The sequence below is a fragment of the Eulemur rufifrons genome, chromosome 2 (assembly GCF_041146395.1).
Source record: "Eulemur rufifrons isolate Redbay chromosome 2, OSU_ERuf_1, whole genome shotgun sequence".
Classification (NCBI taxonomy): domain Eukaryota; kingdom Metazoa; phylum Chordata; class Mammalia; order Primates; family Lemuridae; genus Eulemur; species Eulemur rufifrons.
In genome coordinates, this window is record NC_090984.1 from 104,465,418 (window position 1) to 104,479,300 (window position 13,883).

The following is a 13,883-nucleotide window of genomic DNA, read 5'->3' on the forward strand; positions in this document are numbered from 1 at the left end:
TCTGCCTTCTCTCTTGGCTCCGGACACTTTTCGCATGGGTGTGCCAGTGTGTGGTGTGTGCACGCTTTGAGGCTCCACCTTTTCTCTCCGCCTTCTGCTCCTTCCATGGATGTTGGGTGTGAGGGTGCTATTTATTCCCGGTGGGCATTATTATTACTATTGTTTTGGTTTTTATGCCTCATGGTTCCTTTCTTTTTGTTAGAGTTGCCTTTTTGATTTGGGCCATTTCTTCTCTGGGCAGTGGTGATGGCAGCCAAGGGAGGGCAGGGTTGGTGTCCTGGGGGGAGTCCATGGCATGTATCATCCATGACACATCAGAATCGAGACCCTTCTCCCTCCCTCCCTGAATGCATGTTTGTCAGCGTGGTGTGTGAGCCAAAAAAGAAACAAATAAAAAAAAAAAAAAAAAGAAAGAAAAGAAAAAAGAAAAGAAAAGAAAAAAAGGAAATAAAAAGCCATCAACAACCAAAGACCAACCCCTAACAAACTTCATCATCAAATGTCTCCTTTGCTGTTTTTCACTACCACCATAACAAACAATCATAAAAGAAATAAGCGATCATTTTAGCAATGAACTGAGACAAGTGATACCGTCTGAGGGTGGTTCCATTTTCTAGCCTGACTGAGTCAAGAGTGCAATGGGTATAACAAGGTGCCCAGCTTGGCAATTCCAACTAGCTCTCCCGTCAGTCTGCAGGGGAATACTGGAGCATTGGGACCCAGGGAGGCAGACCAGAAAATGGAACTTGGCTGCACATACCCAAATCAAACCCAATTAGAAAGTATACCTCACCAAAATCTTAATGAAAGTGATGCCACAAATAGGGAGAGCCACTGGGATTTGATAGGACTGTAAAGTCATTGTTGGGATTTTTTTTTTTGTCCCTATGTCCCTTTACCAGGTGACAATCTCTGTGGATGGCATTCTTACCACGACGGGCTACACTCAAGAGGACTACACCATGCTGGGCTCCGACGACTTCTTCTACGTGGGAGGAAGCCCAAGTACCGCTGACTTGCCTGGCTCCCCCGTCAGCAACAACTTCATGGGCTGCCTGAAAGAGGTAGAGTTCACACACCTCCATTTAATGCACTGTGTGGCTGTTTTGTTTAAGAACAAGTGAGATGTCGAGACCAATAACTGGATCTGTCCTCTAATCTGTTCTATGAGGTGATAGGTTGTAGCAGAAAAGACTTTGGACTTGCAAGCAAGTGTCCTATGTTTGATCCCATTGTCAGCTGGTTGTATGACCTTGGATTTGCCACTTAAGGGCTCTGTAGTTCTGTTTCCTCATCTAACAATGGAGAATGTTATCCCACAGGTAGCTATGCTTTATAAATTAAATGCAATAACACAGATGAAGGGCCGTTGAAATCACAAGGAACTAGATGCATGTAAAGTTTGATTTTGTGCTTTTGACTTGGCAAGTGGGGAAGCTCTAGCTAAAATGGGCTCAATTTGTGGTTGTGTGCCTTGTTTAAAACATAACATAGGCCGGGCGCGGTGGCTCACGCCTGTAATCCTAGCACTCTGGGAGGCCGAGGCGGGTGGATCGCTCGAGGTCAGGAGTTCGAGACCAGCCTGAGCAAGAGCGAGACCCCGTCTCTACTAAAAATAGAAAGAAATTATATGGACAACTAAAATATATATATACAAAAAATTAGCCGGGCATGGTGGCGCATGCCTGTAGTCCCAGCTACTCGGGAGGCTGAGGCAGTAGGATCGCTTAAGCCCAGGAGTTTGAGGTTGCTGTGAGCTAGGCTGACGCCATGGCACTCACTCTAGCCCGGGCAACAGAGCGAGACTCTGTCTCAAAAAAAAAAAAAAAAAAAAAACAAAAACATAACATATGTATTATTTTACCTTTGCCAAGCCCGGTGTTCCCAAGAGTCTCATTATTTGAGATGAAGGAAAATTCTTTTAATATAACATTAAGCCTCAGAAGACTGGTTTTCCTTTTGCTTTTTTTCCTCCTTCCCTGAAAACTAGCAGCAGCTATAGCTGTGAAGAAACAGTGGGATTTTGCCATTACTCATTTATTACCATTGCAGCTGATGTGTTGAGACCTCTGTGTGAGAGCGAAGGAACTTCAGCCAAGTGAAAGTTCAATCTCTAAGGTCAATTGTTGAAGCAAAAAGAGTCAGACTTGATTCGGTAGAGTTCTTTCAGAACACTGTGTCATCAGAGCAGTACACTGTGTATTTTGTTTAAGCTAAGCTTGATTGCCTAAGATATCTATACCATTTCCCCAGGGAAATTCCTTGAGCTAACAGTATTTGTTCTTGTAGACAAAAATCCCTTGTGACATCTTATAAGCCTCCTCTCCAGGGCATATGTTTATTCTTATTATGGTCCTTTAAAATTTGTTGAACATCACTTGTATATGAGATGGCATTACACATGCATTCATTCATGCCACTAGGACTGTGAGCCGTGTCCAGGCAGCAATTGCATCTGTTGTGCCTAGCACATAGTAGGTGCATGATAATGATTTGTTGGATGAGTCCATTTATCAAATAATCATTGGGTACATTTTTTGTGCTGTGAACTAAACTTGGTGGCTCTTTACAAGCCATAGTCTCCATGCGCAAAGGCTTTGTCCTCTAGGAAGGGAAATGAGATCAGTGAATGAATAATTACAGCACAGGACATCATGTTTTCCATGCTACAGATGAAATGCTCTGAGTAGAGAAAACATAAATTGTAGGTGGAAGTCAGTTTTAGAGAAGAAGTCACATTTGTACCAGGACGTGTTGCAGTAAACCATGTGTGAATTGAGAGGAAAGGGTGGAAAGGAGAGAGATGACAAGAGAGGAAAAAATCCAACTATAGCTTCCTATTTTCTCCACCTGAAGTGCAAATTAAAAGGAGGACCCAAAGAGTGCTTTCCTCTCTCTGTGGGACATTACCTAGGCTTCTACTGGCTTCAGGGATGGAATTACGGTGGGCATAGAGCTCTTCTTCCCTGGAATTTACTCCTATTTGGATAGAACAAAGGCATAAACTACTTGATGTCTCATGAACTCTGAAAGACTCCTAAACACTGTTAAATCACACTACATTGGAATTGCACTCTCTTCGGAAAAAGATTGCAACATTCTTGTTACCGAGGAGGTAGCTCAGGAATGAATGAGGCCTGGTTGCTGTGGAGTGTTCATCCATCTCTGCAGTGTAACAGCCCTGAGTGTGGAGTTTCTCCTGGATGGGATTTAAGGTTGGCCTTCTGGACTAGTTTTCCCCAACACGAAAGTATATTGAACCATGTCTTGATTATGAATTTGGAGACAAGGGAGCCATTTCCCAACCACAAATCTTCTATTAATCAGGGAGGATGCCCATGAACATTTTCAAACAAGTCTCATAACGACACAAAGATGTCTCTGATGATTTTATCCACGTGGAACCTAAAGTAAATAAAATACACACACACACACACACACACACGTACGTGTGCACACACACTTATATGTAGAGAGCAGAAAGCTTCAAAAGTCTGTCAAAAGTGTCATGTAATAGCTTAAAAGTTAAAGGGAGTTCTGAAAAACAGTCTCAGTAATAGAAATAACTGTAATTAGTGATAAAAATAAACACATAGGTAGCAACACAAATACGCATTTAAATCCAGATCAAGTTAGAAAAGCAAAGTCCAAAACATTGACAAAAGAAGAACGTTATTAATTCCCCCCTCCATCTCTGCTTTGCATATACAGCATTATAGTCCTTCTAAGGGACTCGGTGGCCTTCTCATCTGTCTGAGTACTTTGAACAGATAACTGAGTCTAACGTATTCCTGACATATCATTTCTTTCCATTTAATCACTACAATTCACTTTTCTGTGGGCAGGTCTGGGACAGTCTTCTCTTGTTCTTGGTATTTGTCTTTGGCAAATTAGTAAACAGCAAGGGCTTCCAGCTAGGTTGGGATTTAGCTGCTTGATAAATTCCACTTACCCACGTTATTTAACTGCAGAACAGTTTTAACTGTAGACCCGTCGCCAGTTATTCTACAATTTCTTCTTCCCTTCCCTCTTTTTGTCTTTTTTTTTAATCTCTTTTTGCCATTTGTGGCTCTAAGTTGTCCTAAACTGAACTGGGTGCTTTTATGTGTAATTTTCTTCAAATTACGGGCATGGTGAAGAGACAACAGGATTTCTATTCCAGGTCATCAATATTTCTTTGCGTGTGGCATAAAATGGTGTTTATCTCTGGAACTCTAGTTACCTCACACCTCAAAGCTAAATTGCTAAATTCTAATTCCACTGTTAAGCCCAGTGACGGTGGATTTTACCTCTGTGCATCCTTCTAACTTGATGCCACTGTAGAAGCCACAACAAAGTGTCCAAGTTGTCATCAAGCTATTGTGGTTCTCCACACACCCTCATTCTCAAGACAAGATTGGTGTCCACTTCAATGTCACAAAGTCAGCATCACATTCCTCTTTGCGTTATCATAATGTTTTAATGTATTTGTCTTATTTTTGTTCTCATTGTGTTCCCAGCTCCTAGAATACTTCTTGGCACTCAGTAGCTCTCAAAAAATATTGGCTGAGTGAAATAATATGTTTGTACACTAATAAATATCTTTCTTAGTAAATGCTCTTAGGGACTTGACTTTCCTGGGATGACTAAAGAATATCTTGACATAGAAATAGTTGAATCTTTCCAGAACCCCTCCTGCCCCTGCCCAGGTATCTGATATTAGAGAAATGTTACATAAAAAGCTCAGCCAGGCTAAGAGAAATGGATTGAAACCACTTTTAGGAAGAACTGGATAGAAAAGTCTTTGAGGAAGGCTTCATGGCATAATAAAAAGACTGTTGGGTTTAAAATCAGCAAATCTGGTCAGAAGTACCAGCTCTGTCACTGGCTGCGTGGCTTAGCATATAAGCCGCTGAGCTTATCTGAGCCTCAGTTTCCTAACCTATAACATGCAGATGATAAGACCTCTGTTGTGTTCCTCTCAAGAACAAATAAAATGAGGTATGTAAAAGTGAAACCACACAGCATTACAAAATACAATAGTGTTTTGCTACAGTAAATATTATTAAGTATTATGTGATGTATCTTATAAAATAGTTTATGAATATAAATATGCCTAAGTGAGTATGCATTAGCACATGCAATCTCTATATTGCTCATATTAGCAAATTACTAAAAAAATTATTTTTTAGTATTATTTTTAAGACAAAAAATTATTCTGAGGTTTGCCTTACTCAAATTATCTCTTATTTGCTAATGTAGGGATAACCCATCCCACCCACCCTCAGTCATCACCTTGTTTGTTGCCTTTGGTCATTTATTTGGCACTGCCGTCTCCCTTTATTAAGATGTGAGCTCTGTGAGGACAAAGGGTGTTTATCCAGCACCTAGAAAAGTTCCTGGCATGAAAAATGTATTCAGTGTCTGGAATAAATAAATAAATAAATGAGCTAACGCAGTGGAGCTCTAAAATCTGGTGGCATTTACATCAACAGTGTCTTAGTTTAGGCTGCTATAGAAAAGTACCATAGACTATGTAATTACAAAAAAGCAGAAATTTATTGCTCACAATTCTGGAGGCTGGAAGTCCAAGATCATGGTGCCAGCGCGGTCAGGTTCTGGTGAGGGCCCTCTTCCTGCTTGTACACTGCTGTTTTCTCATTGTATCCTCACGTGGCAGAAAGAAGGTGAGAGCTCTCTAGGGTCCCTTTGTAAGGGCACTGACCCCACTCATGAGGCCCCCCCCTCATGACCTGATTCCCTCCCAGAGGCTCCACCTCCTAATACCATCACATTGGGCGTTGGGATTTCAACATATGAACTTTGGGGGGAGATAAACATTAAGGCCATAACAAACAAACAATATATATGGAAAACCTACACTATGCCAAGGACTGTGGTAAGGCATAGAGCTGAGTCCAACATGGCTCCTGCTTTAGAGGACCTCACACTTGGGGGTGGGGGAGGCAGACACACACATATAATCTCAATAAAGAGCAGTTAACGCACAGGATGAGGCATCTCCAGCTGCAATGGGGCTGCTGAAGAGAAGGACTTAACATATCCTGGGGCTCAGGGGAGGATCCATGCAAGAGATAATGCCCAAGGTGAGGTGCTTGAAGACGAATAGATGGGGCAAGAAAGAATGGGGAGTGGTGCTCTAGGATGCCCCCCGTGACCAAAGTCAGGGAGGTAGGGCACAGCCTGGTGTCTGTGGAGGAACTTGAGAACAGTTTGTTGATTTCAAGACTGACCCAAAATATAATATTAGGAATTTTGGAGATGTAGGTGCAAAGTTAGGTAGGGATCATTTCATGGAGGGCTTTATTTCATGCTATATCCTTGGACTTTATTCTCTAGGTAATGAGGAGTCATCAAAAGATCTGAAGCAGTGGAATGACATGGCCAGACTGGCATCTTATCCACTAGGCCTTAATTCCTTGAGGACTAAAGTTAGTCCATCTCCTGCCTCCTCCTTGATGTGTGTCTTTGTCCTGGAAGTTGCAGAGCAGGGATGGAAAGGGTGTTCCGTCAGCTCCAGCATTGGACTGGAGAGTGCCTCTCAAAATTTCTACAGAAAAGCACTTCTTTCTGACTCCCATTTCAGCTTTCCCAGACCCTCTCTGTGAGGTCATGCATTTCTCCTTCCCTCCGTCCTTGGCATTGCTGAGCTGTCACTGTTGGATGAAGTTCAATGACAACCTGATAGGGCAGAGCCGCGCTGAGCTGCGCGGGTAGCGTCCCTGTCAGATCACTCAAGCCCATCAGAACAGCCTCCTATGTGTTGGGGCTTTCTGTAGTGTCTGATCTGGTTCTTTCCACATCATCCTTCTTTCTCCTCCATCTGTTACGCCTCCTTTCCCCTTGTGGAGGTGCTCAAGTGCGGTTAAGACCCCTGGGACAGACTGGCCCATCTCGCCTCTCTTTTTCCCCAGCATCTCTGATGGGGAGGAAAGAGAAGCAGGAGAATTGGGAGCATGGAACACATATTTAAAGGAAAAAGGATTGGGTAGAACATCATTGTGCACATTACGTTCCACATCCCTTTGTGATTATTAGCCATTTAAAACTGAATGGGGTTTTGCAGCCAGAGATAGTCTCTGAACAGATGATTAATGGCTTAATCTGTAATAACTTTACATTTTATAGAACCCTGATAGGCGTCCACATCTGGTGAGCCAAGCTATTTAAGGCTGTGTTAATTCTGTTAATTGCTATACGTTTATTTGAATTGCTGGCACCTGCGGGCTTTGGGATAATGTGTTTGTTGTCGCTTTTTTTTTAAAAAAAATATATATACTCATTTTATTTTACCCCGTCTCACTGTCTTTCGCTGCTGTCACTTAATTTCTTCTTACGCTATCACGTAATTTCTCTTCTGGTTTTTCTTTTGAATTTTCTACTTGCTTTGTCCTCCCCACCTCCAATCTCTTTTTTCCTAATTTTTTGTTTTCCAAGCTCTTGTTTTGGTAGCCTTCCTGATTTCTCAGGCAGTAATAATATAATGCCTCTGTCCATAATCAGGTAAATTTAGGTTATGATATTGGGCCTAAAAATTGCTTTTTCTGTCATTAAAAGTACTGTGCAACCTAAGGGTTAGTAAAGCCCAAGTGAGATTTTAGCATCAGCATGGGAGAGAAGAAGGTGGGCTTTAGAAGACAGGAGTCTTGCCTAGACTCTTTCCTTACCAGCTACAGGACTTTGAGCAAGCCACTCAACTGCACTAGCCTTGGATTTTTCATCTGTAAAGAAAGATGATAATACTTGCTTCAAGCATTTTTACGTAGGGAGCAAATGGGATAACAAAAAGGGAGGTGTTTTATAAACTATAAAACACTACACAGATGTTTATGTAGTTATTATTTATGTTATTAATTGAAACAAAATCAGTTCTGGCCAAGGAACCACTTACTACTCTTTGCTGTTTGTGTGATGAAAAAGGTGCAGAAGTTAGGAGAGTCCAGTGTAGTTTAATAAAAAGACCTACTTCATTGAGTCTAGCTATTAGGTTCAGTTTCTGATGTTAATTAGACAATTATGCAACCTCTCTGGATATCCATGTCTTGACCTGTAAAATGAGGACAGTAATCACTGCTAATCCAAATGCACACCACTGTGGAGAACTTCGTGTAAATGTAGTGCAGACATACAAATTATTGCTTATTAGATTTGGGGTAGGAAGATAAGTTTTATTCCACTCTTGTTAGGAAGATGTGCAGAAAAGCACTCTGTGGATTTGAAGGTAAGAATGGCTTGACAGAATGGAAGAACCAATGCAAAAACATTAACCAAAAGGGACAAGATTTGAACAAGGTAGGAAGAAGTGGAAATATAAACCAGAGCAAATGGAGGAATGTGGCAAAAGAGTAAAAGGAAAACAAAGAACTACATCTCAGAAGCTATCTATTGAGATGTTAGGGGCTGAACTGTGTTCCCTGAAAATTCGTATGTTGAAGTTCTAACCTTTAGTATGTGACTGTGTTTGGAGACAGGGCCTTTAGAGAGGTAATTAAAATAAAATGAGGTCATATGTGTGGGCCCTAATCCAATGTGACTGGTGTTCTTGTAAGAACAGGAGAGATTAGGACACAGATATACACAGAGGAAAGACCATGTGAAGACAGAGGGAGAAGACAGCCATCTCCATGCCAAGGACAGAGACTTCAGAAGAAACTAACCCTGCTGACATCGTAATCTTGAACTTCTAGCCTCCTGGCGTATGAGAAAACAATTTTCTGTGGTTTAAGCCACCTTGTCTGTGGTCTTTAATTATGGCAGCTTTAGCAACCTCATACATGAGTTGAACATAAAAAATTGCCATCTTCGTGGGGTTAAAAAAAAAAAAGTCCAAATATTGGCAATGTCATGTGATTCAATTTAAAAATGAATTTTTCATAAACAGGATAAATGGGATCTTCTGGAAAAGAGATTACTTTCTGGATGACAAGGGACCACAACAGGCAAAGAGGGGAGAGAGAGAGAGAGAGTTTGGCTCTCTGTGGCACAGAGTAGGAGGGAACAAGACTCTGAGCTCCTGAGGATTTGTGATGCATTTGAGGCTTATTTCACTAGGGGCCAGGTGTGAGCACTTGGCCAAGACTGGCTGTAAGAAAGTGGTCTGGACCTCAGGAATAGCATCAGGATCGCTGAAGTCTCAAGGATGTTTAGGATTGCAGTGCTGTGACACACAAAAAGCGCTTCTTCAGTTAATGTGAAAATAAAAGTATTAAAGAAGGGTTTGCTGCTTATAGTTGATGGGTTGTTGTTGGAGAAGTAGATATGGTAGACAATATTTTTTTGGCAACCCAGTATCCACTCTCTCTTCTTTTGATAAATGTTTCTTGATTTTTATTCCCCTCAGTGTCAGTCTAATGATTCAGTAGCACTTGCTGAGCTCCCAGCTCCATTGGTGAGCGTGTGATCTATAAGTCAACCAGGGCCTTTCATTTCTCTGGACATGGTTACTTTGGTCATAGGTGGGCTCCTAACCCAATTTGCATCGGTGACGTGTGGGTTCAGGACTTTTGTCTGTGTGTTGAGGGAAACCGCTCTCCTTTGCTTTGGGCTAGAACTTGGGATGGTATTAAACTGAGCTTCTGGCCACCCTCTTGCTACTACAAAGACCAAAAATGAGGCCAGCATGCAGAACAGCAGAGCCAAAAGATGGGAAGAAACTAGGTCCTACTGACATTTTGAATGCCATGGATGAAATATTCCTTAAATTAGACTACCCCTGGAATTTTAGTCATGATTGAATAAACTCCATCTTTTGTCTAAACTAGCTTGGGCTATATTTTCTGTTATTTGCAACACAGAGCCCTAGGTGATATAGCAGGATTTCCCATGCTCCTATTTGGCCCCTGTTTTCTCTAACAAAGGATGGCTCATTGGACAGGAAAAGATAGCAAAGATAGGAAATCTAATACTGGAGCATCTTAGAAAGCACTTAATTGCTCTGTATTGATTCAGATTTCCTACCTTGAATGAATGATATCCCAAGATACAGAGATAATCTGTAAATAAAAATTTCAAAACCTGGTTGGTGGTTTTTGAGGAATGGTAGCAAATGGAAGTAGCAAATGGTAGTCTTTAGGAGGTTCCTAAAAGCCTAGAGATAGAAAAATGTAAAAATGCATGCTATGGAATTATGAATGTAATTGGAATCTGGATAAGATTTTGGAGTGCCATATAAATAGAAGATATGAGCCTATAGTAAAGAGTGGTCAACATGATTGCCACGGATTGTTAAGAATACTAAGAAAAAGTTATGTCATATCAACCAAACTCACATATCCACTCAGTAGTGCTGATGACTCAGAAAAATACTATGGACCTCATGTAGCTAAATAGCAGCAAGGTTTTTGACAATACATTTTGTGATATTTTTATTAACAGGATGGAGAAATAGGGGTTGGATGCAAGAGCTATTGAGTAAGGGAGTAACTGGTTAAAATGCCAGTGGGCCCTATTCTGGCCTATGTGAAAGTTTCTGTTAGATGTCACAAGGCTCTGTCTTACTGAACAGTTACATTAGGGACTTGAGGGAACATAAGAGAACATACACATCAACTTTGTGGTTGGCAATGAACCGGGACTGATAGAATACATGTGCTTATATGATCTGAGCCTGAATTAATAGAGTTATGATTTATAAAACAAAGGAGGTGACAATTCTGCGATATAGTTTATTGGTTAAGAAAGCAGCTCTGGAGTTAGATTTCCTGGTTTCAAAGCCCAGCTCTACTCCCACTAGCTGTGTGATGCTGGGTAATTTACCTAACTCTATTATTTATTAAATGGGTACAATAATTATACCTACTTCATGGAGTTGTTGTATTAAATGAGATAATGCATGTTAAATTCTTAGAACAATGCTTGACATGTACCAAATGCTCAGAAAATTTTATTTATAATTATCATCCTCATTGTTGTTCTCACTACGTGCTAGTATAATTACGGGGAATGTTCCATTCAATTCTGGATGATAAGCTTTTAAAATGCTAACTAATGGACAGATTAAAACATGTTTAGAGCTGAGTTCTGAAAGACGGCACTCAAGAACTCAAGATCCTGACATGAAAAGGGTTAACTGACAGATCTAGGCTCATTTAACCTGAGAAAGAAATGATGCCTGTGCCCACGGGTTGGGAGTTTCCTTCATACATGAAGGGCTGTCCTGTGGAAATGGGATTAATGTGGCTCATATAACCTCAAGAAGAAGAACTAGGGCCAATGTGTGGAAGCTGGGTACTCACCATAAGGAAGAACTGTCAATGAGGGCAACCAGTCTCTGCTTGGCCTTGACTTTATAGATTCTATAGCTCTATGGCAAATAAGTTGTCTGAAAAGAAAGAATGAGGCTAATTGAGTAGACGAGGTTCCTTGTGTTGAAGACTTTCCTCATTAATCTCCAAATCAGTTGACTTTGCATATCCCATGGAGACTCATTGGGTTGCCCTTGTGGTTGGAGCTGAGTTTCCAGCCACTGCCACCACTTATTAGTCACTTATAATTATTTCTCATTGCTCATCCTTCACTTATATCATCTCCAAAACCATTATGACCACAGCAATTATGATCATAACAGCAGCAATAAAGGCTAAGAATGACTGAGCACTTAACAGTGTGACTACATGTGAAGTCTGTGTCTGCTCAGCGCTGTGTGATTCATACATATTCCCTAATTTAATTCTCACAAGCAAACTTATGAAGTGGATTCTATTATCATTCCTAATTTGAATTCAAAGCGAGTGTCTTTCCCATTCGCACAGTTATAAGTGCTGGAGTTGAGATGTAAGTATTGCCAACATCAGGAATCCTCCTGCCATCTCTACCAACTGGACCATAAGACTTGATGACGAAGAAAAGGAAACCAACACCCCAGAAAAATGTTGGTGATTCTGTGGTTAAATCCACCCTAGAGAATAGTCTCTTGCTACCATTCAGAGGCTCCACTTCATAGGAAAGGTCATTTAATCAGGCAAAAATGTCCTGCTGGGAAACTGGATACAATTACCTGTTTCTTTCACCTTGCCATTGATTGTTCTGCGAGGAAGGCAGTTTTTGCTTGATTTCTCACTTTGCACAAATTGATATTGCTCAACCTGTTAATGGAGGAATGATTTTCATTACGGGACCTGAGAGGGAAGTTGCTGCTCTTGGTGTAAATGTCAAGCGGTGGAACACTTTTGTCTTGAGATGTGCAGCATGTCACTCTTTCCTTTTGTTCCAGCCCAATATTTTCCATGAAATTGGAGCTATTTGCCTCTAATGCCTTCAGAAAATCAGAATGAGAAACAGCTTCTTTTAGACGTATTATGAATTTTCAGTCTGATTTTAGGAGTCTCTTATTTAGCTTTGCAGTTTTTTTCTCTTCAGAATAAATTCAGTGGAACTCATTGCTTTCTAAAAATGTCACTTATTTACAGCAAATGTAATCTACCACAACATTCCCACTGAGACAAAATCTCTTGTGTCTTCAAATGCCTCAAAGGAGATTAAAAAACCTAGTCCTTGTGCACATATACCTACAGGGATAAAACAATCATCGAGCTAATTAATTAGCTAATGTATTTTAAAATTGTTTTGCAAATGCAGAAACGACTATTCCATTAGTGTTATGGTGCTTTTGTAACCTTGTGTTCGTCCCCTCTGTGGTCAGTTTGCCACAGCTAGTTTCTGCATAGATTTCAAGAGAGATATAAGGACAAAATTTCTTACTTCACAAATCAGTGAAGATGCTGCCCAGGACAGCAACATTGTACACCAATTATCAACCAATAAAATTCTCCTCCTTCCCTCTCCCTTAGCCTCACTCTGACTAGCCAGTATCAGCAGATGGTCTATCTCATACTTTGCAGAGAAAATAGGAACTGTTCAGCTTATGCTCGCTAAACTTCTGTCCTTTCACCTCTACACTTAGCTTCAAAGATACTCATTGCTACTTTCTTCCCTCCTGTCTTATAAGATGAACTTTCCTTTCCTCTTCTGCCTTTTTTTGAGATTTAGCCCTATAAGGACTCCTCTTTCTTCAGTTATCTTCGATCTTCCCTTCACCTCTGTTCCATTCCCTCAGCTGGAGATACCCACAAAATCATTTCCTTCATCCTGTCTCCTGCTCGGTTTACACCTTAGCTCATTCCTTACTTTCAGTGAAAAACTTCTTGGGAAGATTGTCTATACTTCCTATCTTCTCTCCCTTGTGCTTATTCCTTAACCCTCTGCATTTGCATGCCCAACTCTGAACTTCAGGATCCCCAGCACTTTAGTAGAATGGTTTCCTTGTTTTACCTTGCTTAAGTTAGAAACACTTTATTGTATGCTCCTACAGCCCTCAGTTCATAATTTCAGTGCCCTGGAATTGTTATTATGGTCCCCTCACATTGTATTTTCATTGTTTGTGTTCATAGGTTCCCCCAGTAGACTGAGCTCCTAGAAGGCAGGAACAAGGATTTATATAGATTACATAGGTCCTGACACATGAATATGTGGAAAATATTCTTCAATAAAATAATAAATACTGGTGAACCTCAGTGACAGAATTATTGTTTGAGAGTTCCAATGTCTGCTTATTTTCTCATTTTCTCAATAGCACTCACTGACTTATTCATGAGTGCAGTAAATATTCATGGAATGCCTGCTGTGTCATAAGATCTGTTCTAAAAGTTGGAATGTAGTGAATGACACCATATAGAAGGTTCCTGAGCTTATAGAATTTGCATTATGGTTGAAGGAGACTAATAGTAAATGCAAAAACAATTAAGAGACTTTCCGATTATGATAAGCGGGCTGAAGGAAATGGAAGAGGCTAATGGGAGAGTAAGTGGGTCTCCCTGAGACTGAGGGTCAGGGAAGGACTCTCAGAGGAAGTGATAATTAAGTCAAGACCTAAGAGGTAAGCAGGA

The 13,883-nt window shown here is 40.7% G+C and overlaps 1 protein-coding gene across 8 annotated transcripts in view; it reads left to right on the forward strand.

The window, feature by feature from the left end:
• The window catches only part of NRXN3 (neurexin 3), a 1,493,796-nt gene that overhangs the window by 381,446 nt on the left and 1,098,467 nt on the right, over window positions 1-13,883 (forward strand). For 6 of the 8 annotated variants that reach the window (XM_069465177.1, XM_069465179.1, XM_069465178.1 and 3 more), the window contains exon 1: window positions 948-1,064. In XM_069465177.1, coding sequence (XP_069321278.1) covers window positions 963-1,064 — 102 coding nt within the window. In that variant the 5' untranslated portion in view covers window positions 948-962. Of the gene's footprint in view, window positions 1-902; window positions 1,065-13,883 lie in introns of those variants that run through there. The other 2 variants (XM_069465175.1, XM_069465176.1) reach the window with 2 other exon arrangements.